This window comes from Vulpes vulpes, chromosome 11 (assembly GCF_048418805.1).
Source record: "Vulpes vulpes isolate BD-2025 chromosome 11, VulVul3, whole genome shotgun sequence".
NCBI classification, from domain to species: domain Eukaryota; kingdom Metazoa; phylum Chordata; class Mammalia; order Carnivora; family Canidae; genus Vulpes; species Vulpes vulpes.
Window position 1 is genome coordinate 28,032,430 of NC_132790.1, and position 25,469 is coordinate 28,057,898.

Here is a 25,469-nt window from a genome sequence, read left to right on the forward strand (position 1 = left end):
CCACTGGGCCACTTCATATCCAGCCATTACAACCCATTCAGCACTCCTCATACTCACTGGGCCCATCCTCCCAAGGCTCCAGCTTTGGCACATTGCTCCTCCATGGCTTGCCTGGAGCAACCACACCCAGATCGGACAGCACTAGCAAGACAGCACCTCCTCCGGGAAGCCTTTCTTGCTTTTTACTGTACGTATCTATCCCTAGCTGGGTTGGGGGCCCTCTTGCCTCCTCTGCCTGCCCTGATCATCATTTTTACTGTCTATTGTCTTCCTCTTTCATCTACAGCACTGAGAGCTCCCTGACGGGAGGCACAGGAGATGAATCATCTGTTGGCCCTTGCCTAGCACAGGTGGATTTTATTTCCCCTTTCTTGAATCTGGGTTGGCCTTTTTTGTTAATTCAACTCTATGCCCAATGTCGGGCTTGAACTCATGACCCTGAGATTAAGAATTATATGCTCTACTGACTGAGCTAGCCAGGTGCCCCTGGGTTGGCTTTTTAACTTCCTCTGACCAATAGAATATGCCAGAAACAGCCACACATCCAATCCCAACTTAGACCTCCAGAGGCTTCTGTGCTTCTGCCTTCTCTCTCGGAACCCTGCCACACCAGGTGAACGATACCAACCAGGCTGCTTGTGGCTAACAGACCATGTACTGTTCCATTCAAGGTTCCAGAGATGTGAGAGAGCCCAGCAAAGATCAGCAGAACTTCCTATCTCACCCACAACTGCCCACAGAGTGGTCCAGCTGAGTCCAGAGAACTTTCCAGCTGACCTATAGGTTTTTGAGCCATAATAAATGCTTATAATTTTACACTACCGGGTTTTGGTGTTATTTGTTACATGGCAATAGCTAACTGATACAAACACACAGATAAATGACTAGAAGTGAATGTATACCACAAACCCAGCAGTAAAGAAAGGAGAGGTGGGATGCCAGCCTCCTGGTCTTCTCACCTTATACACATCGTGGCTGCCCAGAACAGCATCGAACAGTGTATAGAGGTCGTTGAGCAAGCCAACCACCTCAATGGGCTCACTCAAGGCTGAGATGATGGTGAAGCCCACAATGTCACTGAAGTATATGGTGACCTGGTCAAAGTACTCTGGTTCCACAGGTACCCCCATTTTCAGAGCTTCAGCCACAGACCTGAAATAATGGGAAGGACCAGAGTCACGACGTGGAAGGACCCTCTTCCCACAGTTTGGAGGTGAGGGATGGATACTGGGGGGAAATTTCTGGGTTGAGAAACAGGGGATCTGGGTCAGGTCTGCTTGTGTGCTGGGCGCCCCCCAACAAAGACCAATTTCTCTCTGGACATTATTTCCTCTGAAATCCAATGGGGGACACCGTGCTCTCTCCTTGCTCTCAAGGGAGTGAGGTAGCAGAATTAATACTTAAAAGCGCAACATAGTGCCTGGCACATAAAAGGACTCTATGAAAATATATTAGATAAATAATGAATAAATTGAATGAATTCATAGAACCTAGATTTACTGAGCACCTACTATGTCCCAGGTCCCATGCTCAGAGCCAATCGAGCCCTAAGGGGCCACTCACGAAGGGAGCATCTGAGAGAGCAGTCTCTCTGTCTTCTGCTTCTCCACCTCCAGTTCCTCAGTCCTCTCCTGGATCAGGTCCTCCAGGTTCTGGGAATACTTCTCTAGCATCCATAGCATAGAGTCAGCAACACTGGTCTTCTTGCCTTGATTGATGCTTTTGAACTGAAAAATAGAACAAAAATCCTCATTCATCCTTGAAGGTGAACACACTCTCAGGTTGGAAATCTGGGCCACGGGAAAGAAGCAGACATAATCCCTGGCTGGAGGAGCTCTGCTGGTGGGGAGCAGATATGGAACAGATAAGGGATGGCAGCTCTGAGAAGGGAAAGCACAGACAGATGGGAGGAAAAGTGAGTTAGTTCTGTATGGGGCGGGCGGGCAGGCAGGGAGATAACTTTACAAAGGGGACTGTGCCCAGCATAGCATTACCATTAACAAACACTGATCCTACTGCTCTGGTTCTCACAACAACACTATAGAAGAGACATTCTCTGTTCTTCTCAAAGGTGGATGGATAGATGGACAGATGAGTGGATGGATACACAGATGATAGATGATAGACAGATGGATGGATGGATGATTGGATGAATAGTTAAATACACAGATGGGTGGATATGATGGTTGGAAGGATGGATGCGTAGATAAACAGATCTATAGAAAGGATATAAGTAGATTATTTATGTATATAATCATTTCTACCTCTCCATTTCTCTCCTTGTTCAAAAAAATTTTGTTTTACAAAGTAAAATGATAAAACACTGGGACAAAAGGAGAATAAATGCTTTCTACTTTGGTGTAGCAAAATGCATGCTAGAAGTGTTCACAATTTTGAACATGAGCTTCCTAGCAACAAAGAGGGAAATATAGATTACACAATCCAGAGTCCATGAGACAGTGGAGCATTAAATTGGTTGCTCAAAAGAAACACAACTACTGCTGATTGCTGAGCAAAGAGAAATACCTCTCTTAGGTCTCCATAGGAGGACATTCATGTGTGCTCATCAATCATACCTTCAATGAAAAGCTTACAGGAAATATAGCAGTGTGTTCCCAAAAACTCTAGTAAAAAAGGTTTACTAGAACCTTCCCCAATCTGGTTCACACCTTCCCAAAGTGCAGTCAGTGAGAAAAGGAAATTAATGATAGCCAAAGTGAAGGAGTACATTCCTGCTAAGTCCAGCAGCTTAGTGTGTGTATGTGTGTGTATATGCATGTGTGTGCATGTGTGAGGATGTGCATATCTAACCTCCATTAGTACCACTTCTCTCAACCAAACACCTATGAGGTGGGGAGTGGCAGCAGCCGCTAACGTGCATCTATTTTGTATTGCCTGTTAAAAGCAGGGGTGCAAGCTTTAAAGATCACTCAGGGTGGGCATGGCAGCTGTTGACCTTGAGACTCCAAGGACACAATGCTGACCGGAGGTTCACTTTGGCAAGGAAGGCTCCCATAATACAAATGAAAAAAACAAAGATCAAGGCCAAGAGGTAAAATAACTTGCCAAGGACCTCATAATGGCGGGACTGAGTTTCAAATTGAGATCTTCCATATGTTAATTTTATCATCAGCCACGCCACTGAATTATTTTAAAATTTTAGATGTGTTTTCCATTGTTTCTCTCGGGTTGCCCGGGAACACAATCATAGGATTTACAGATAGCAATCATTTTCTTCCCCCTTTTGATATTCATTTTCTTGCTTAATTGCATTAGCAATATTAACATATCCCAGAACAATGTTAAGTGAACATGAACCCAAGCCTTTTGATTTTGGCATCAGTGTTCTTTCTCTAATGCCTCATCCACTATCTCTTTCTCAGAGAACCACCGCGTTTTAACTTAGTTATCCCACTTGATGGTCACTCCAGTATGGCAAGTCAGGCCAGAGTTAGTCTTTCCAGGCCCACTTTTAGGGAGGTGGAAGTTCAATAGAGCAATCAACTTGCCCAAGGGCAAGTAAATTGCAGATAGATGTGAATGCAGGCATTCTGGCTCTTAGCAGAGCCCTCCCCGCCCCACAGCCCCATCCCCCCCCCCCCCATGTGATACAATTCCTGGAGCTCTTGGAGCCCTCATGATGCTCACCCTACCTCATGTCTGTCCCTGACTTCTCTGCCCCAGAGCCTTGGGCAGGATCTGTCCCCACAGTCACCTGCTGCTGGCCATGGCAATCTCTGATCCCTGGATAGACTCCAGGCTCGTGTTTTAAGAATTGGCTGCTGGTCCCAGCTCAGCAACCCACCCTCACTGTGGCCATTGAGAGCTCATTTACTCTGAGACCCAGATTTCTCATCTGTGGAAGGAGGACACCACCCCTGATGCCAGAGCTGAGGTGGAAAGAGGATGTGGGAAGTCAGGGGTGGCGGTTCTCAGAGGACACCTGTGCATTCCTCCTGTCTGTCTTCCTGGCTCTCGCTCCCACATCACCTGTCTGGACGCCCCTCTGGCTTGTTGAGCCTCTCCTTGGCAACGTTTCCCTGCGGCTGGGGAGTGGAGGGCAGAAAGGGGAGGCATGAAGCTGTCACCGCAGGCTTGATGGGTTGGTCCTGTGGGAGCCGTGAGCCAGCTCAATCAGGCCCGCACACTCCACCACCGCCCTGCAAACTCGTACAGACTTGCCTCACCCCTCTTGTGGCAGGTCCCAAGGCAGACTTTGATGGGGGGAAGGGGAGGCACCTGTGCCCCTCACAGGTTCCACTCACGGACAAGGGGAACCAGCACTGCCTCCACAGCCACAAAGGGCCTGTGTGCTCCGGTGCCTGGAGGCCAGTAAGGGTTGAGGTGTACAGCACCAGCTCTGCAGAGAGGCCAACCCGAGTTTGGATTCCAGCCCCACTTTTCACTCCCTGAGTTACCTTGGGTGAGCCCTTCACCTCTCTGTGCCTCAGTTTCTCTCCTATGAGGCCAAGATAATAATAGTGCTTCTTTGGAGGGCTGTTATAAGATCAAATGAAGTAAGCATAACACTTAGCATGGGGCTTGACACTTAGGAAGGCACTCAACCAACATCCCCAGAACCCGGGGTTCTGAGAAAGCTTTCTTCAGGGGGTGGACCTCAGGCCCAGCCCTCAAGAGTGATGGTGTTGGCCTGTGCCCCCTTATTACACAGGGTTTCTAGGCCCCAGAGGTAGAGTCTGGCTCCTACTGGGCAAAGTGAGGTGAACTGATCAGCCATTTCATGTGAGCCTGGGGAGCACTGACCTGGGTGTAGATCTGGTCTAGGCTGGGTCTGTCCTCTGGAGCCTCCTCCCAGCACTGCTCCATCAGCTGGATACACTCAGGTGGCCCATGGTCAGGAGATACCCGGGGCCGGCACAAGGGAGGGGGTGATACCACCTTCCTGATGATTTCTGCAATAAACATCATGTGGTTCCCAGGAAGGCTCGTGAGAAGCGGTTGGCCTGGGGTCCTGAGAGAGAAGGCAGGGAGGCCTCTGGGGGTGCAGGGATCAGGCCTTGAGGGTACTTCTCGGCTCCCCTGCTCCGTACCCCAGAGCAAGCTATTAATGGAGCCAGGGTTGCCCAGGATGTGGCCAGGGAAAGAGTCTCATGCTAAGAGGCTGAAAGAGTAGGTTTTGATTTCTGGATCTCCCACCATCTCTTTAGGAGCTGGTGGACAGCAGAGTGATCTCTCTGAACCTCAGTCTTCCCATCTGTGAAATGAACTTAATAAACTGCCTTCTTAGAGCACCTGGGTGGCTCAGTTGGGCAGTTGGCATCTGCCTTTGGCTCAAGTCATGATCCCAGCGTTCTGAGAGGGAGCTCCACATGGAGCAGGGAGCCTGCTTCTCCCTCTGCCTGCTGCTCCCCCTGCTTGTGCTCTCTCTCTCTCTGTCAAATAAATAAATAAAATCTTAAAAAAAATTAACTGCCTTCTTGAGAGGGCTGTAGAGGGAAGAGATGATGGATGTTAGACAGCCAACACCTAGCAGGCTCTCCCCTAACCCCAAACTGCTGTTTGCCAGTGATGCCCATCCATGTGCTTGAAACCCTGACACTGTGGCTCTTTCTACCAGCTCTGCCACCCAGACACTTTCTGGTGCCAATTCCCCATGTAAGAAACCGGACCATCTGCTTTCATTACCATCAACATTATTATTTCCCAAGACAGCCCCTGCCATGATCTTCCTGCCCCCACTCCCTGTGATAAAGACCACCAGACCAAGTTGAGGTCCATCAGATCAGTGTTCTAGTTCTGGATCAGCCACTCGCTGTCACTCTGTGCCTCAGTTTCCCCATCTAACAACTGCCCAATAAAGCTTTGCCTCAGGAAGCTGTTGGGAACACTGAGGGAGCTAAGAGATTCACAAGGGCACTGTGAGGAAGTGAGGTTGGGTACCAAGCTCAGACTTGCAGTGGATCCCGAGGGGACTTTTAGATCATGTTCTAAGTTATGTCACTTCCCTGAGCCTCAGTTTACTCACATATAAAAAGGGCATAAAATAGTACAGACCCAGAGCTGTCAGAGCTACAGCAGGTTTCTCTCCGAGGAGGACTGGGATCCTCCTCTCTTGGCGGAGGAGGTGGGAGCCCTTGGCACCAGTAAGAAGAAGCTTCTTTCTGGATTTCAATACGCACCCCCCCCACACACACACACACACTTCTGTTGGCCTCCTTGTCAGGAATACTGCTTGAGCCCCTGTCTCATTTTACAGATAGGGAAACTGAGGCTCCTGGGAATGAAGTAGCTCACCTACAGCTACAGGGCTGGTAAAAAGCCAACTCTAGATCTGAGCCTGATCTCCTGGCCTGCATAATTTTCTTTGCCTGGAGGCTTCCAGCCTGCAGGCATCAGACCCTGAGGGCCTCTGAGTAAAGGGTCTGGAAAGCTGTATGTGCTTTCAAAAGAGTGTGGGCAGATGGAATCAATAATACATCACACACACACACGTACAACTTTTTTTCAAGAGTGTCCGGATGGTGTTGTGATGAATAAAATACAAATCCATTTCCAAGTGTTGCTGATTTCAGAGCAGATTCTGTCTTTGGGTATTGTCTCAGTCAGCGGATATTAAAAATCAGATAGTGGCATGTGAGGCCCCAAACGTTTTTGACATTAAAATGGAGCCCTTATATGTGAACGTGCTGCAAACCGCCGGCCCAGGCCAGGCCAGGTCTCGTGTTCCCTCACCGTGCCAGGCCCACTGTCCACACCCAATGCATCACCGTGATTGACCAGCCACGCCAGTGGGTGAGGAAAGAGGCTATACACACCCAGCAATGTGGGAACATGCCCCATGGATGACTCCAGGAGATTTTAGGGCAAGAGCACTGACCCACTGCTCTCTGCTGAGTGAGAAGTCCCTTCACATCTCTGAGCCTCACTCGACTACCTATGAGGAATGCACTACCCATCTCACAGGGGCTGCAAGTGTTCCCCCCCCCCGCCCCCCGCCCTGGATCTTGAAAAGATGTTATTTCTAAGAGCAAGGAGGGTCTGCTTCCAAGTTGGGAAGTCAGGAGAGAATGTGGGATCCCCCATCAGCACATCCCTAAAACCACTCAGGCAAATATGTATGGAATGCCCATCATGTGTCAGGCACTTTGTATAAAGAATTTCACTGAATCCCCACAACCACTCTGGGAGGCAGGCAACATGGTCCCCATTTTATAGATGATGAAACCGAGGCTCTTTGCCTGAAAGGGATTTACTCAGTTATGAAGTGGATTGGCATGGAGCTGGGCTGAGGTTGGTGTCCCCCAGTACCGGTGCTCTTTGCATTTAACTCCCTGAGACCAGGGAAGGCACTCCCCAGGAAGTAGCAGGCCCTAGACTGCCCAATTCAGTGGTGACCATCTGAGCATTCCAGGCCTGGTCCATTCCCCTTAAGGCTCATGGAGTCTAGACCCAAAGGGCTGTGCACTGGCAGCATGGCTTGCACACCCCATCTGGCTGGTCTTCCCTCTCTCGGTGGGCAAATGTGGGGGGCCGGGCTGCTGAGGAGTGTTGAACAAATGGCCTGACAAAGGCCCCTCTCTTTCCCACTCCTCCACCTCATAAATTTGGGGCCTGGAATGCTCATTACTCATTGAGCAGTGCTTTGGTGGAGACAGGAAGTGAGCCAGGCCTCCCATGAGTTAAAGAATATCCACTGGGGGTGGGAGGGGATAGTAGGCTCGATGGTGCTCCATCGCTGTCCTGTACTGAGGCTGAGAAGCCAGGGTGGCTGTGGGGATGGCTGGAAGAACTGCCCAGGGTCTGGGTCACCCTGACAGGGAACGCAGAAGGGGAGGAAATGTTTCTGAAATTGGGCCCTGACACTGACCCAGAAAAGAAAACATCTAAGATCAGGTGATGATGGGGAAGCTGTGAGTGACAATCCTGCACACCTAAAATATAGGGACTGAGATGCTCTTAAAGGAGCCCCATCTGGGCAGAGAAGCAAGTCCCGCAATACTGAGCAGCCTGGCCCCTTCCGACACGGACCAGAGGTCTGGCCCATTCTTTTTTATTCCATCCCCATTTTAAAGATGAGAAAACTGCGGCTCAGAGAGGGGAAGTGATTTGTGTAAGACCGTGTAGTAAATAAGTGACACAGAGGGGGAAAACAGGTCTGTAAAAGCACAAAGTCAACACTGGGCAAGGGGGCTAGTTAGGGCATGAGCACCCGCAGACACGGCAATGACTCTGGCTGGCAAAGGCAGAAGGGAGTGGAAGTTTCCTTCCAGACACCAATGTCTTCAGCGCTGGAGCTGGTCAGCTGCCATTTGGGCCGAGCTGCTGCAGGCTGCCTGGCTTAAGCCAGAGAAACTCAATTCTCGTGGTCAAACCGGGCAAGTGCGTCTGTGTGGTTATTTCCAGGCCTCGCTCCGCTGATGGCCACAGGGCTCCCCAGCTACATGGGGACTCCAGCCAGGGAAAGGCCGAGGAAGGAGGACAGGGGTGCCGTACCTTCTGCGGAGAGCCCCGAGGAGCTGTAGGGTGGGCCTCGAGTCAGCACCTCCTGTAGGACGATGCCGATGCTGAAGATGTCTGCTTTGAGGGTGCCCCGCCCAGGGGCCCCCGGCGCCCGCAGCAGCTCCGGAGCCGTCCACAGCAGCTCTGCAGTCACAGGGCAGGGCCACGCCGTCCTCACCCACTGACCACCAAGCTGGGCCGAGATGGGCGGGTGCTTCACGCGGGTGGCATCCTCGCCCAGGAGGAGGTAGGTACTTCGGTTCTGCCCCATTCACAGGCAAAGGGCCTGAGGCACCTCAAGGTCACACCATGGAAAGTGCTGGAGGATCAGACATCTCCTCCCTCCCCTGCCTCATAAGCATCTGATTTAAACAGAGGCCTCAAAACCTATTGGCAGCCCCTGCCTCCCCCTGAGCTGACCTTCTGGGGCTGGCCGGGGGCGGGGAGCCCGCTGAGCATCCAGGAGTTCCGCATAACCATGATCAGTGACCTTGAGAACAAAGCGTCCATCCACCACACAGTTTCGGGACTTGAGGCGGCCGTGAGGGAAATGCCGATGGTGCAGATACCTCATGCCCTGGAGTGGACATAATGGTGGTCCATGAGGGCTGTGATGAATGAAAGGGACCCCATGTCCTCTCAGAATCCCACAGACCTCAGAAACCCTTCCTGCCTGCTCTCACCTCTTCCCACACTATTCAAATTTTTCTTAAAGGGGAAAGAGACCAGGTCTTGGGAATCTGAGCATCTCTTGTCTCCCTCCCCGCCCCATGGCCCCCATAGTTCCAGGCCCAGGGACGGTTCTCACACGGATCAAATCCAGCAACAGAGAGGCCTTGAAGGTCCAGTCCAGCCGCAGAGCTTCATTCCGCAGCAGGTCCTCCAGGCTGCCCCGGGCACAGTGCTCCAGCACAAGCGCACTGACCCCAGGGGCCACAAAGACTCCCAGGCAGGCAGCAACGTTCTCATGCCTCAGCTCCCGCATCTGTTGGGGCAACAGGCACAGTAGCAGCCCTCAGGGGCTTGTCCAAGGCTGGACCAGGTACAATACACACCTGGACCTCCAATATTTAGCACCCAGGACAGGGCAGAGCACAGAGAGGCACCAGAAATGTTGAATGGTTGGGTAGATGGATGGATGCATGGATGCATGGATGATGAATGGATGAATGGATGGTGAATGGATGCATGGATGATGGATAATAGATGGATAGATTATTAATGGATAGATGGATGGATGGATGGATGGATGGATGGATGGATAAATGGTTGATTGGATGGATGGATGATGGATGGATGATAAATGATGGATAGATGGATGATGGATGGATAATAGATGATGGATGGATAAATGAGTAGGTAAACAAGTGAGGGGAAGGATGCCTGGGTGGCTTAGCGGTTAAGCGCCTGCCTTCGGCTCAGGGCGTGATCCTGGAGTCCTGGGATCGAGTCCCATATCAGACTCTCTGCATGGAGCCTGCTTCTCCCTCTGCCTATGTCTCTGCCTCTCTCTCTCTCTCTCTCTCTCTCTCTGTGTGTCTCTTATGAATAAATAAATAAAAATCTTAAAAAAAAACAAGTGAGTGGAAGCATCATGAGTAAATAAGTGAATAAGTTGTAACCAACTGCACAGTATAGGGATCTAGGCCTGTTTCCCAACATAATTGGCACAATGTGCCTGAAAACTGTACATTCTCTCCCCCCAAAACTTAAGGCCTGATGAGGAGAGGAAAAAGATCAGAAGAGGTCAGTCTCAAGAAGAAAACAGCTTCCTTAATGGCTGCCCAGCAGGTCAGAGAGCCCCAACCCAACCAGCAATTTTAACATTTGTTCAAGCAGGAAAGATAGAAGGCTTATTTGATGAGGCTTTCTTCACAGAAACAGTTCGAGTCAAGTGAGTGGGGGAGACCTGAATACAAGTCACAATCATATTAATATACACGGTGAATTGAGAATGACATCAATCCTATGACACTCCTGACCTCGAGACGTGGGACCTCTGTCCTTTCCTCTTGAATATGAGTGAGCTCTGTGATGACCGTGACCAACAGAATATGGTGGAAGTGATCTTGTGCATGTTGGGTCTGGTTCTTAGGACACTGACAGCTTCTATTTCCTGTCTCTTGGAGCCCTCTCTGTTGGAACCCTGAATGACTGTAAGAAGTCCCTCTCCCCAGGAGGGCCTGCCTTCAACTCGGTTTGTGATCCCAGCATCCTGAGATCAAGCCCCACATCAGGCTTCTTGCTCATCGGGGAGTCTGCTTCCCCCTCACCCTCTACCTGCCACTCCCCCTGTTTGTGCTGTCTCTCTCTCTCTGTCAAATAAATAAGTAAAATCTTAAAAAAACAATCCCTCTACCCAGAGTCACCACACTGGAGGGATCACGTGAAGAGGCCTGAGACTACAGAGTGGAAAGTCAGGTCTACCTGACTTCCAGGCATTTCCAAATGACCTGCCACGCATGTGAGTAACCAAGCATGTAAGTAAAGCCATTTTAGGCCCTCTGGACCAGAGGTCAGCAAACTCTTCTGTAAAAGTCCAGTTAGTAAATATTTTAGGCTTTGCAGCCCATACTGTCTCTGTCACAAAGACTTCTTACCTCTGCCATCCAAAGCCAAAATCTGACATAGACAATATATAAAGGAATAAGCATGAGTTCCAGTAAAGCTTTCTCTATAAAACCAAACAGTAGAACTGGTTTGGCTCACAGGCCATAGTCTGCCAACCTCTGACAGCCCATTTACAAGCTGAATACCATTGAGGGACTCCCAACCAATGCCAAATAGGACCAAAGACTTGCTCAGCTGAGCCCTGCCCAAATTTCCAACCCACACAATTATATCATAAAAATGATTGTTGTTTGAAGCCACTACATTTTGGGGAATTTGTTACACAGTCATGGATAACCAGAGCATATTAAAGATTCTGAAAAGCCCAATGGCTAACTTAAGCAATTTCCAAAATTGGAAATTTGACCACATATAAGGCCTTTTCTTTTAAGGAACATCTATTCATTCTGGTTGCAAGATGCCCACTGGGAAATGCCTACCCTCGCCTCCAGTCACTTAATCTTTCCAAACTTGATTTCAGATGGTAGTCATATGGGAAATAATAATAATAAAATTCACCATTTATCAAAGGCCGACTCCTGGCCAGGGACAGTTCTGGGTTATTTCATATGTTCTCTCTAAGCCTCATGATTCCCCAGGAGTGGACTTAATTAGCTCCATTTTACAGGAAAGCTAAGCATTTCATGGAGGCAGATTTCTACCTGGGACCTTCTTTTTAAATTTATTTTATTTAATTTATTCACGAGAGATGCACAGAGAGCAGCAGAGACATAGGCAGAGGGAGAAGCAGGCTCCCTGGAGGGAGCCCAATGCAGGACTCCATCCCAGGACCCCGGGATCATGACGTGAGCCAAAGGCAGATGCTCAACCTCTAAGCCCCCCAAGTGTCCCTACCTGAGACCTTCCTGACTCAAATCCTCTGCAATGTCCTCTAACCCACAGTGCCTCTCAGGATGATGGCCATCTCAGGGGTGAAGGGGCTTATGTGGTTAGTGATAACAAGTGACTAGAAACTCCCTGAAGGAAGGAACCTCATTCTTCTCAGCTCCAGCCCCAAACCTAGAACATGGCCTGGCACATAGGGGGTGATCAATACACAGTGATAAATGGGTATATGGAAAGAGGGATGGAGGGCACAGGATAAGGTCCTTCAGGGGTATTGATGATACTGATGGAAGGGACGGTGCCCCTGGTGGTCATGGTGATGGCCATATTGGGGTGGTGATGTGACTTTAGGGATGCTGGTATGTTAGGATGACAGTGATGGTATGTAACTGTGGTTGAGGTGTCAGCCATGGGGCAGTGATTGTGACAATAAGAAGGACTCATTGGTGGGACGCCTGGGTGGCTCAGGGGTTGAGTGTCTACCTTTGGCTCAAGGCGTGATCCCGGGGTCCTGGGATCCAGTCCCGCATCGGGTTCCCTGCATGGAGCCTGCTCCTCCTTCTGCCTGTGTCTCTGCCTCTCTCTGTGTGTCTCTCATGAACAAATAAATAAAATCTTTTTTAAAAAAGAAGAAGGACTCCTTGCTGAGACCAGAAGCTTCTATGTTGAGTGGGGACCACTCCATCCCACTAGGGGTCTTCTGACAGCACCCTCTCCACAACCCACTCCCCACATCCCCTGCACCCTACCTTTCTCAGGAGGCTGAGGCAGCTGGGCCGCAGCTCCGGGGCAGTCCCCGCTTCAAACCTCTTCAGCCACACCCACTCCCCCTGTTCAAGGAAGAACAAGAAAGAATTCACTACTTGCTATGCGACCTTGGGTAAATCCCTCAGTGTCCCTCGGCCTCTCCTTCTTCCCCATCAATGTATCCGTTCTGTGTGCTCCTGGCCAGCAGAAACCAAAGACTTTCACTTTGGTGGGGCAAAGCCAGGGGCCTGGGACCCGAATTCAGTCCTAACTCTGCCACTGTCTGGCTCTGTCACCTCGGACAAGCGACTTTGGTTCTCTGAGCCTCGTGTTCCAACTCTGTAAAGCGAGGATGAGAGCCCCACCCACACTGCCAAGGGCTAACAATGGGTGCATGGAACGCATGTTAGCTCCCGGTCTCAGGGTCAGCTTTACTCTGCTGGCCTCGGGCACCCGCAACACCCCAAAGCCTGCGAAGTGCCTCGGTGACCCAGGGCCTGCAGGGGAGGGGCAGGCAGGAGAGAAGGAAGCACGGGGCCGGGGCTCTGTCCTCGCGCTGACCTGGCCCAAAGCTGGCTGCAGCCTGAGCCCTTGGTCCTCTGTCACTGATGGCTTTCTGTCTCCTCAGCCTCACCACAGCCTGTCAGCTAACTCAGAGGAGAGACAAAACACACTGTGTACATCACGGAAGCCTCCTTTCAGCATCAAAGAAATAAAAGAGATGCGATTTCCCTGGGGAGAAGGTGGAAAAGAAGGAGCATGAGCCTCATGCCGCTTCCCGAGTGATTAGCCCGGCTCATCAACTGCTGAGTCACAGAATATGAGAATCAGAGCACCAGCGGATTGTCAAATTTAAGAACACAGCACCCGAGGAGCCGCGGTGTCCTCAGCAGCTTTAGAATCCTGCTGGTCTAATCCCCGACTTTGCAGCCTCCCTATCAGCTGGTGCTGAGGCTCTGCCCACAGGCTGTCTGGGGTTGTGTGTGGCCCCACACCTCGGGGCCCCAGGGACCTGCGATCTCACTGTCCCTTGCTGAACCAGGCAAGAGGGTGACCCAGGCTGGCCCTGGTGCTGAGTGAAGCATGCATGCTGGGACTGCCCAGCCCCAAGTGGCCAGAACCTGGCCGTTCCCAAGGTCAGATCACAAATCATGCTGAACTGGGAGCTGGGAGTCCTGCTTCCCCACTCCTCCCAGGCCACTGATATGCTGTGGGACCCAGGAAAGTCACTGGTGCTCTTCAAGCCTCAGTTTCTCACTCCGTAACAGGAAGAGGGCATATGGAAGACCAAGAGGCTGAGGGCTCCTTAGGCTTCTCCCAAACTGACTGCAGCTCCTCGGGCCTGGACATGGGTGGCAGAGACCCTCACCTGGTACAGGGCCACATTGGTGGGTTCCTGGGGGGCTAGCAGGCTCCTTGCTGACCCCTGGGCCACCGACCTCAGGCTCCCACCTTCCACCGCACTCCTTGAATCGCTCACACTGTCCATGTGCAGCCGCTGGAGGGGGGGCAGGCATGGTCAAGCCCCTGGAGCAGGGTGCGGTCAGTGCCTTGTCCAGCCAACCCCAGGCCTGCCCCCGCCTACCCGTCTGCTCGGAGGCCGATGGATGAAGGTGAGCTCCTGGGCTGTCAGCAGGATCCGGTGGGGGCCCCGCACCAGCCGCAGCTGTTGGATGCCCAATCTGGAGGCAAGAGAAAGTACAGGATGGAGGGATGGCACACACGCCACTCCACCTTGATCTGGCCCCTTGGACCTACGCTGATCCAAAGTTCTCTTCCTGTCTCCCCGGGAGTCCCAAACTGGGCTGGGATGGCACCGCTGAGCACTGCCTCCTGCAGAGGCCTTGACCTCAGCTCTGGGCTCAGCCCCTTACCTGATATGCCTGCTGGTCCCTAGCCTGGAAGTTCCCAAACTGACTGGGAAGGTTCCTGGGGAGTCAGAGCCTGGGGTGAGGGCGGGGGCGGAGTGCAACCCCTCCCAGTTGTGGCTGGGGCTCAGACCCAGGAAGAATTGTTTTCAACGCTAAAGGGCCCAGGGAGTCATGTGGTCAAGCCCTCATTGCCCTCAGGGAGGGACAGTCTTGTGTAAGGTCCCAGGCTTCTTCCCCAACTTTCAAATAGACCTTTCCTAGAGGCACCCAGCCTCCACAGGGCCCTGAGGGAGGCTCTAGGATGGACAGGAGTGCTGGGTGGTCCTGAGGTCCTGGGTTGGAGGGTAGGAAAGCCTCCTGCAGGTTGCCAAGACTGTCCCTACCCCTGTGCGGTAGGGAAGAATAAGGCTCCCGTACAGGCAGAGTCTCACCTGATGAGGCAAGTGAGGGCCCCGCCGGCCAGTACCAGGATACAGGCCAGGGCAAAAGCGATGAGGCTGCCCGGGGGCTGCACATCTGTGGCGGAAGCAGGGCGCATGTAAGTCCTAACAGTAACAACCACACAAGGAGGGCAACCCCATTCCCCCAGCTCCTGCACCTACTCCTTGTCCTTCCTCTGGGAAATGGGAGCACAAACCCCTATCCAAACCCTCCCCAGTGATGAGGCTCAGAACGGCCTCCAAGTGGGAAGGTCCGATCTGCGGCCTGGTCATCACACAGAGATACTAATTCCTAGCACTTCCAGCTGGGCTCTTGGGCTCCCTTTCTCCAGGTCCCCATGGATCCTGCCCAGATCCCATTATAGTCCTGATCATACTATGGTCTTTTGTCTATTGGCTTATCAGGTCCCTTCCTACTAGACAGAGTAGCTGGATACCAGGGCCTGTGTCTTATTCGCCACACTGTCCCTGGCACCCAACACAGGGCCTGGACAAGGCAGGTACTGAATAAAAATTTTGTACCCCAGTCAATTGCTGTCCTGCTTCTTACATCCATGCTGTGATGGGCCACTCACTGCCTGTTTTGGCAGCCAGTCTCATTGTCCTTCACTCTGACTGTTAGGAGAGCCCTCCTTACACTGAATCCAAGTCTCCAGCCCTCGTGTCAGGAGCTGGATGTAAAGAAGCTGCTAAGGATCGCTGGGCAAGATTGGGAGGGCTACTTTGCTCAGGCAACCCTGGCCTCAGCTTAGGCTGCCAAGGAAGCTAAATGCCCAGCCCTCTTGCTGCCACAGAAGGGAGCCATCCCTTCTTCCTTCCATGCCTCCTCCCTTCCCTGGTGCACTGCTGTCTGCCCCCTGCTGAGGCCCCAATCTGAGTTCACGCCATCATAATAATAGCAGTGAATACCCTGCAATCCTATTATACTATTGTATTGCATTAAGCACCTATTCTGAGGATATTATGTATTTCATTTCAGTTATTCTGCACAATGACCTCTGGAAATAGGCATGGTCATGATCACAATTTTGAAACAGAGGAGTTGAAAACAGAAGATGAAAACAGAGAGAAGTTACTGTCTATGAGTGGCAGAGCCTGGGTTCAAACCCAGTGGCAGTTTATCTCTGGCATCTGGGCTTCTAACCAGAGCACCAGTCTGGCTCTCACCCCGGCTCTGAGGGGGTAAGCTCTGAGTCTTTCTGGAGGGAGCCAGCACACAGTATGTGGCAGAAAAGCATTCCAGGCCTAGATGGCAGCAAATGCCAAGATCTGAAGCAGGAGCGGCCTGGTGTGATCACGTGAGGGCAGAGCAGAGCAGAAGACATGCCAAGGAGCCCAGGGGACCAGAGTGCTGTGAAGCTTGAGGCCAGGACTCCGACTTAACTCCAGGTAAGGCCAAGCCTCTGCAGGTTCTGCTGGGAGAGTGCCAGATCTGATTATGTTTCTAAAGGATCCTCCAACCTGCCAGGTTGTACAAGGACCAGAGGGAACAGGGTATAATCCAGCAAGAGATGTCGGGGGCCTGGTCCAGGGTGGGGGCAGTGAATGATGAACAGTTCTGCTTCTGGCAAAATTCTAAAGATAGAGCCCCCAGGGCATGTTGACCCACTGGATGTGGGGTGTGAGGAGACAGAGGGCTCCTGCGTCTCTGGGAGATTGGGGGTGCCATTACCTGCAATGGGGAAGATGGTGGGAGGCAGGTTGGGGGCAGATCAGGAGTTCAGTTTCAGACAACATCAAGTTTGAGATGCCTACTAGACCTCCAGGTAGCTCTTTACTGTCAAGTAGGAGATTGGGCAGATACGGAGTTCAGGCGCTAACAAGGACGGAGATGTCAACCTGGGACCATAAGAATGGATAAGATGCCAAGGGAGCGAGCGCAGAGAGAATGCAGAAAGGCTCAAAGCACTGAGCCCACAGGAGTCGGTGGTAACAGGTCAGCACTGTAGGAGGATAGAAAAGGTGACTGAGAAGTGGCATGGAGCTGAGCAGTGGAGCTGAGCTCTCCCTGGCCCTGGCCAAGCAAGGCAAAGACTGACATGACAGTTGACCCTAGGCCTCAGCCCCATGGAGGCCATTGGTGGCCTCCATATGGCTGCTCCTGTTAAGAGAATGGCAGACAGAGTCAGTGGAGAAGATTGAAGAGAAGAGGGGAAGTGACATTTAATCCACTTAGCATGGACGCCGTTTCAAGGAATCTTGCCAATGGGAGTCAGTCAAGGAATATGGCTTGGGCTGAGAGGAGACGTGAACGAATGAATGAATCTCTAAGGTTAATATTTCAAGAGAGAGAATCAGAGAAAACAAAGAACGTGGCATATCCTCTTGCCAACAGAACCCTGAGACTCAGGCAGCAGAGAAGCCAGCCCTGGATAGGACAGTCCAGTCGGTCCCCAGGGTTCCCAGGTGTCCCCTGGGGGAGTGGTTTTCACTGAGAACACCTGACCACACAGCCCGTTCTGTCTCCTTGAAGTACAAGGAGACAGAACCTGCTCCTGGACTCGGCCTTGCCCCTCGTGCAAGGACAGGTGGTTGAGGGTCCTAGGTCTTTGTTCCTATTCATATATCAGAGATGGAGACCTAGAGAGGGTATGCAACTTGCCCAAGCTCACACAGCTGGTCGGCAGCAGCACTGAGCTGTAACCGTAAGTACACTTGCTCCAATGCTGCTGCCATCTGTTCTCTCAATCCATGGTGGCTGATCAGTTGTATTGGGGATGATCATGACAATCCTGGGCTAGAGTGTAAGTCACCATGTTTGGATCCCTGAGATAAGGCCCATCCTGGGGCCAGTGCTGCTGCTCAGCCTCCCATCACCCTGGCTTCCCTATTCATAGCTCTGATCACACTGTGTTATGTTGTTTTCAGCTGTCCCTGTATCTGCCACCATACCGAAGCCCCTGGAAAGTAGGCTCTGGGGCTGGTCTTCAAGTACATCAGCTCTATGGGGGCAGAGACATCTTTTCATTCACTCCTAGAGCCCTGGGGCTGTGCACAGTGCCTGACACGTGGGAGGTCCTCCAGCAGTATTTGTGGAAGAGAAGGTACAAAGAAACAGTTGAGTGAAGGTAGCATCATGAGTCTGGGGAACAGATGACACTGGTCCTCCTCAGCATAGGACACACACCCTATGAACATAAAGCAATTCACTCACGTGCTGTGAGGAGCACAAAGGAGGGGCCTTCAGCCCTAACAGGTAAGACAAGTAAGATTTAACCAGGCAAGGTGGGGAGCACTCCAGGAAGAGGAAAATGCATTGGTTGGGTGGATGGATGGATGGATGGATGGATGGATGGATGGATAGACAGAGAGATGAATGGATAGATGAATGGTGAATTACCTCTCACGCATAGCATATTGGGGTCAAACCAGCAGCTGGAGTCACGTGCCGGAGGGGCCCCTCCTGGAAAGTGTATGGCCCTGTCCAGGGGCTGCACTTGCCATGTGCCTGTGTCCAGAATGTGAGTGGGGACCAGCTGGCTTCCCCGACCATCTGTGTCCAAAATGACATACTGAGCCAGCCTCCTGCCCTTCTCATCTGTCCGGATCCTCTGGCTAAAGCCAGCCACATTCAGAGCCCCAGTATGGTCCCCCAAACGGGCCCCTGAGAGTCCTGCACCATGGCTCTCAGAGCGGTTCAGGGCGTGGGCCAGCAGGACAACAGCATCATAGATGGTCCCAAAGAGCGGGGACACCTGTGGAAGAGAAGGTCCCTCAACTCTACAACCCCATTGCAAAGGCTCCCAGACATCTCTGAGCCCCACCTGCAGCAATTGGGTGGATTATTACCCTTACCCCGCCCCCAACACAGTCCTCTCTGTGGTCCCACAGACCTCAGTCCCCTACTCAGTGGAATCATAGTCTCCGAGGCCACCACCAACTCTGATGTCTCACAGGCATCTCAAATCTGCCTGATATGTCTGAATCAGAACCCTCTTTGAGGTAGGTTCTCTCTGATTCTGCTACACAAACCCCACTCTTCCCACACTTTGGGAAATGGAACTACCACCTATCTGGTGTCTCAAGTCTAGGTTTGATTCCCAATCCCTCTCTTTCTCTTGTCCAGTTCATCTTTGAATCTTTTTTGTTTTATTTCAGAATTTATTCCCAACCCAACTGACTCCTCACCCCCTCTGCTCCCTCACTGCTCACCCAGCCCACACAGGAAACTCCTAAAGGCCTCCTTGCTTCATCTGGGTCTCTTCAAAACATTCAGGCAACCAAAGCAATTTAAAAAAAAAACATAAATCTAGGGGCTCCTGGGTGGCACAGTCAGTTGGGTGGCCAACTCTTGGTTTTGGCTCAGGTCATGATCTCAGGGTTGTGGGATGGAGCCCTGGGTCAGGCTCTGTGCTCAGCACAGAGTCTGCTTCAGATTCTCCCTTCCTTTCTCTCTGCCCCTCCCACTTGTACTCTCTCTCTCAAAAAAAAAGTCTTTTTCAAAAACATAAATCAAATGATTTCATACTTAACACCTGTTGATGTTTTCCCGTTTCACTTGTAAGTTGAGACCCCCTACCCTGGCATACAATGCCTCATGTGGCTTGGCCCCAAGCTCATCTCAGACCCCTGTTCCCACCTTTCATGACAATCCAGCCTCTCCATGCCCTCTGCCTGTTCCTCTAGCCTCCAAAGCTCACTCTGCCCCCAGGCCTTTACACCTGACGCTTGCCCTGCCTGGTCGCTCTCACACAGATCTTCACCTCCCCGCTCCTTCCCATTCAGGACTCAGCTGAAGTGTCACCTCCTCACAGTGGACTTCTCTGCCTGTTATAAAGCTTGTTACCCACTATTCCATCCCGACCACTCTCTGTTATTTAATCCTGTTTAATTTTCTTGGCAACATTATTGTGATTTGAATTTGGCTATATGGTTGCTTGGGTATTATCTGTTTGCCCCAATATAATGGAAGCTCTCTGAAGGCCAGGGCTGTCTTATCCATCACTGTGTTCCTGACGCCTGGCCCAGGGGCACAGCAGAAGGACTCAGTTCACATCTGTCAGATGAATGGCTGGTTCTAAGGCCCTCCATCAGCATCTGCATCCTTGTCACCACCTCCAGACACTGTTTCCTTCTTGTCACCAAGAAACAGACATCCCAAGAGGGACTCAAGCAGCTGAGTCTTATACATCAAAGCTGAGCCAGCACCCACACCCCCACCACCGGCACTCCTCAGATTTATAGCAGTGACTCCGGAAAACTTTCCCATTCTCCCACACCCCAACATCTCTCCTACCCATCTGCACAATTTGCTAGGCAGATGCAGAGGAAGACAAGGGACAGTGTCTGAGAGAAGAAGAACAGCTGGGCCAGAAATGAAAATTCCGGGCACTGAGTTGGAGATAGAAAAATAGAAGCATAAAGTCACAAGAGAAGGAAAGTTGACAAAGCAGGCCGAGAGCAATTAATAGACACACACATGCCTGAACACACGCGCACACTCACACACACACACACACACATAGACATGCGAGAGAGAGAGAGAGAGAGAGAGAGAGAGAGAGAGAGAGACAAAGAGAGAGAGAGTTGGAGAACATATATCTAGGGACTAGGGAGAGACACTTGGTCCGATAAGGGACAGGTCATGTACCCACAGTGGAGGTGGGACTGGTTGGCCAGGTGGTTGGCTGGCCAAGGCCAAGAAGGTCTAGAGTGGGTGAGAAATGCATATAACCTGCCTGCAGCCCCATACCCTGGGCCCTGTGAGGGCCGGTACTGACCTACCTGCTCTGGCTCCAGGTGGGCAGCCACTTCTCCACTGGCCTTGGCAGCTTCAAAGGCCTTGTCCACAGGGTCAGACTCCAGGCTGATGGTGAGGACCGCATCATAGACCTCCTGCAGGGGCCCACTGTTGCCAAGGGCCAGGTAGGAGTGGTTGCGGTAGGGCAAGGCGAAGAGCATGGTATCGTAGGGCAGGAAGACCAGCCTCCCATCTGCTAGGCCCTGGGCCCACGCTCGGCTTAGCAGGGCAGTCTGCTCCAAGCCCCCCAGGAGCGCTGAGTGCATGCACAGCACCACAACTAGGGGTAGAAGCGGCAGGCTTACCTTGCAGGCCGTCCCTGAAGCCCAAGGTTTGTGGCCCTGGAGAGCTGCTCATGGCTCTCAGGTCCACTCCCCTACCATGAACACATTGCTCTTTACCTTAGTGAAGTAGATAGGGCCTTGGTGATAAGGCAGCCAGTTTTGTCCCCAGGCACCCAGGACAGAAGAGAGCCCCTGTCCAAGGCAAGGGCCTCACACACCTCTCCCAGGTAGATATCTCCTGGGTCTTTCCTCTCTTCTCCACTTAGGTCCCTGGCCAGGGCTACAGCCTCACCCAACAAAGGGTCACCACTCACCTTGGCTGTGGTCCAGGTTCCTACTGCAATCCCCTTCTCTAGGAAATCCGGGGAAACAGAGCCACCAAGGAAGGCTAGGGGTTCCCCTGCTGGTGCCTGAGGCCCTCTGGTCATGTGGGAGTCAGAGCCTGGAGCCCTGGGCTCTGCTGAGCCCCTGGATGCTGTGTGGGCCACGGACCATGAGCCACTTGCTCCCTGTCCTGGCTTAGCAGGGAGGACCCTCAGAGACTCACTCACTAGGACTGGGAAGAAACAGAACCAGGGCTTCCTTTGCCCCAACTCTTCTGCCCTGTGCTTGTTCTGGCTTCTAACCCCAAAAAAGCCTTTGTTTTATAAGTTGGGGGAGCTGTTCTGCAGTTGGCCACAAAGGAAAGCTGGTGGCCACATCCGGGAGGAAGCATGGACTGGGCAAGTTCCACACTGACGGCAAGCGGTGGTCACTGATGCTGGGCACTATTGTAAGCCCCTTATGTGCTGTAGGCCTCTCATCTCCACAACCCTATGATGGAGGGGGTTTATTAGCCTCAGGTCACTGATGAGGACACTATAGCACAGAGAGGTTCAGTGAGTTGCCGGAGGTCACACAGCTGGTAGGAGGTGGGGCCAGGAGTGAGACTCTGGCAATCCAACCTCAGGGAATGTGTCCTGAACCAGTCTGACTCCTGGCCCCTGAAAGCCCCCCAATTTGGTTGGAACTCAATATCCTGCAGCAGGGGTGGAGGAGGAGTCTGATGAGGTATCTCCCACTTCCTGCCACCGTGCTCTGGCCACACAGAACTGAGCTGTTTTCCTAGTCCCATCAACATGTTTCCTCCATTCCTTTTCTCTAGCCCTTTGCCTGGAACACCTTCCTCTTCCTTGCCGCCTGCCATCAACTTCTTCTCAGGCCCTACCCTGGTGTCACCTCCTCTGTGAAGCCCTCCCTCCCCCAGAGCAAAGCAGCTCCCGTCCAGCTCCCTGGGCATCCTCTCCCCTCCACCTCCCTAGGCTCCTAGCCAGGCTCTGGCCCCAAGTAGCACTCAATGTGGCTGAATAAAGTGTTTACAAAGTGCTCAGCATCTGCTGCTCATGACCCTACGAGACAGGTGTCATTATCCCCATTTCACCTGCTGGAAAACCAGGGCTCAGAGAAGCGAGGTCCTGTTCCTCATGGGCAGCAGGCTCACTGGGGCCAGGTCTCACTGCCCACCTGGCAGGAGCTCCGGATGCGGCCACACCAGCTCGGGGGGCCGCCCACCCGCCCTCCCCCTGCAACGGCTTTGATTCCCTCAGATGGAGGACACAGTTGGGGGTTTCAGAAAACACTTTCCTCTGCTGCCTCCTGAGACCTCCAGGGCCCAGCTCTATTCCTCCTCTGATTCTCCAAGCTCTATTCCCTCGGACGGCCTTGACCTCTCTGTCATAACCACCTGCTTATATACCTGTGTCTCTATTAGATAGTCTCCCCAGAGACCCTCTCCCCTTGTCTGTCCTGTTCACCCATGCGACCCAGCACTCAGCACAGCAGGGACTTGATAAATGCAAGAAGAGATTTATCAGGCCACCCAGCTGGCTCAGTAAGTGGAGCATGCACCTCTTAATCTCCGGGTTGTAAATTCAAGCCCTGCGTTGGGTATAGAGATTACTTAAAAATAAAATCTTAAGAAAAAAGTGATTCTGACTCTAGCTGCCTTCCTGGGCTCAAAGACTTCTACATTCTCATTTCTTTCAGTTCACCAGGCAGGAAGCGAGCTTTTGGCTCCCACTCCACAGAGCTTGAATCAGAGCTCAAAATCTGACTGCACGGCTTGCCAGCTGTGTGACTTGGGCAAGTTACATACCTTCTCTGAGCTGCAAAGTGCAGAGCTCCACAGGACTAGCTCACAGAGCTGCTGTGAGATTAAACGCAGGGCTGTCATCAAGTGCTCAGGCTAGTGTCTGAGGCAGAGGAAACTCCCCATCAGCGGCCATATGAGGCCCTGCTGCCCGCGGGAGGAAGGCACCCATGTACACTTACTTTTCAGGCCATCCACGCTGCAGAGCTGCTCCAGGACCTCCGTGGCCCCCTGCTCTCCAGGTCCTAGAGAGGTAACCAACCCCACAGGCAGCCCATGTGTCCTGAGAGTCATGGCCACCTGCCGGGCTGTGGCCACCCAGATGTCCTGGTGGGAGGACACAATGGCCACGTGAGCCCAGCCAAAGTGTCTCATGATAGACAGCAGCACATGGGCAGCAGAAGGCAAGGTGGGCACCAGCTCACTTCCTCCTTCCGGTGCTCCGCACGCCCAAGAGAAGAGGGTTTTGCCCCAGCCTTGGGCCAGCAGGGCTGCTGCTTGGCAGTAACCAGGATTGACCGGACCCACAAAAGCAGCTATGGTATTCTTGTGGGCCAGAAATGTGGCCAGGGCGTGAGGGGTGTCACAGCCTGTGGGAAGGACCACGGAAACCAGCCTTGAGCCCAGCACCAGGGAGGAGTCCTGGTTGGCTTGGTCCACAGCCAGTTGGGCAGCCACACTGGGGAGGGCCTGGGCAAAGATGGGGTCACAGTCCCAGGGACCCAGCACCCCTAAGGTGAAGGTCCCTGCCCCCAGAGCCAGATCAGGGAGGGAGCCGGCCCACAGAAGAGCACCCCAAAGCACCACAGAGAGAAGAGGACGGAAAAATGCTGTCCTCGGATGACTGAAGGTGGACCCCCATGGGCCCTGGCAGGGCAGGCACATCTTCCCATGTGGCAGCATCCAGTACCAACCTTCAGGGTACAAGCCTCTCTCTAGTCCTGGGAAAAAGGGACAAGAATAAAGTTGCTTTCTAGCATTTTCTGCCATTACTCCCTGCATGATTTTGAAGCAGACAGCACCTTCCCCCAGAACCTCAGCCTCCTCATTGATAATATGAGGGATTTGGGCTCATCATATCTGAAGACATCCCCTGCTGCCCCCACTCAAGGGGCCTAACATCCTCTCTGAGACTGACTCACAGACTGGTGATGCCCACGCACAGTCCTGGGCTGAAGTTCAGGCTCTGGACTCAGAAGGTGCCAGCCCTGGCTCACTGCTTCCCATCCTTGTTGCCCTAGACCAATCCCTGAGGTTTCTGAGTCTCATTCCCCTATTCCTGTAAAAATGTGGAAAACAAAGCCTACTTTATGTGATGACTTAGCACAATCTCTGGTCCTTAGGTGTTCAATAAATCCTGCTTTTCTCAACCTATGATTTGTTTCCTGCACTCATCATCCCAGGTGGGCTAGTTCTTCGGGTGCCCTTCTGAGCCTGCCCCTGCCCTTCCCCTCCAGCCCAGCACCATCCCACAGCACTTGACTCTGCTAGACTCTGGGGCTCTGTAGTGCCACCAGGGCCTGGATACGGGCAGGGACCCCATCGTGTTTGCAGCAAGTGGGTTTACAATGCACATGCACAGTTGCATCTCTAATCCCCTTGGCCCTGTTCAGACAACGATCTTTCTATCTTCACTGTACAGGTGAGGAAACTAAGGGAGATGAATGGAGTTGGCGGAGAGACAGGATAAGGACAAGTCTCTCCAATGCATCCTCCAACCCACGCAGGACCTCCTTGACAAAGATATTCAGACTAGAGCAGCCCCACTCCATCCTACTGTCCCCGACTTTGATGTCCACCCTGAAGCCCTACCACTTCTGCTTAGCCTCTGCCAACAGCCTTGTTGTGGCCCATTCCCGATCCATGGCACTCAGCCAAGTCGTCCCACCTCCCTCACGCAGCCAGCAGCCTTCCACTATGGGTGCCCCAGGAAGGTGTAAAATCCAATCTCACCCTTAAGAAATTGCCAGGCCGATAGGGAGGTAGTTTCCAGCCAAATGAAGAGCTGACCACAAGTGCAGGCAGTAGGCAGGACCAGTAGAGAGGTACTGTGAGCTCATGGAGGGCTTTCCAGAGGAGGCAGGCTGGAAGCAGCCTATACTTGGAAGTGCAGGTCAGGAGAGTAAGGGGATGACTTCTCAATGCCAATAACAATGGTCTGTGCAGAGGATGTCTTTAGAAATTATATTCCTGGGCACCTGGCTAGTGCAGAAGGTTAAGCGTCCAACTCTTGGTTTCGACTCAGGTCATGATCTCAGGGTTACAAGACTGAGCCCTGTGTGAGCTCAGTGCCCACTGGAGAGTCTCTCTGCCCCTTCTGCTCATGCTCTCGCTCTCTCTCAA

General features: G+C 52.3%; 1 protein-coding gene across 1 annotated transcript in view; it reads right to left on the reverse strand.

Moving 5' to 3' along the window:
- LOC112928727 (guanylate cyclase D-like) overlaps positions 1 to 25,469 on the reverse strand; it is a 40,113-nt gene that overhangs the window by 14,318 nt on the left and 326 nt on the right. Inside the window, exons 2-14 of the mRNA XM_072725332.1 lie at positions 23,309 to 24,067; positions 20,699 to 20,994; positions 18,315 to 18,669; positions 14,966 to 15,050; positions 14,249 to 14,345; positions 14,033 to 14,161; positions 12,666 to 12,746; positions 9,269 to 9,445; positions 8,881 to 9,037; positions 8,455 to 8,604; positions 4,765 to 4,913; positions 1,564 to 1,727; positions 960 to 1,152 (exon numbers count right to left, since the gene is read on the reverse strand). Coding sequence (XP_072581433.1) covers positions 960 to 1,152; positions 1,564 to 1,727; positions 4,765 to 4,913; positions 8,455 to 8,604; positions 8,881 to 9,037; positions 9,269 to 9,445; positions 12,666 to 12,746; positions 14,033 to 14,161; positions 14,249 to 14,345; positions 14,966 to 15,050; positions 18,315 to 18,669; positions 20,699 to 20,994; positions 23,309 to 24,067 — 2,792 coding nt within the window. The remainder of the gene's footprint in view (positions 1 to 959; positions 1,153 to 1,563; positions 1,728 to 4,764; positions 4,914 to 8,454; positions 8,605 to 8,880; positions 9,038 to 9,268; positions 9,446 to 12,665; positions 12,747 to 14,032; positions 14,162 to 14,248; positions 14,346 to 14,965; positions 15,051 to 18,314; positions 18,670 to 20,698; positions 20,995 to 23,308; positions 24,068 to 25,469) is intronic.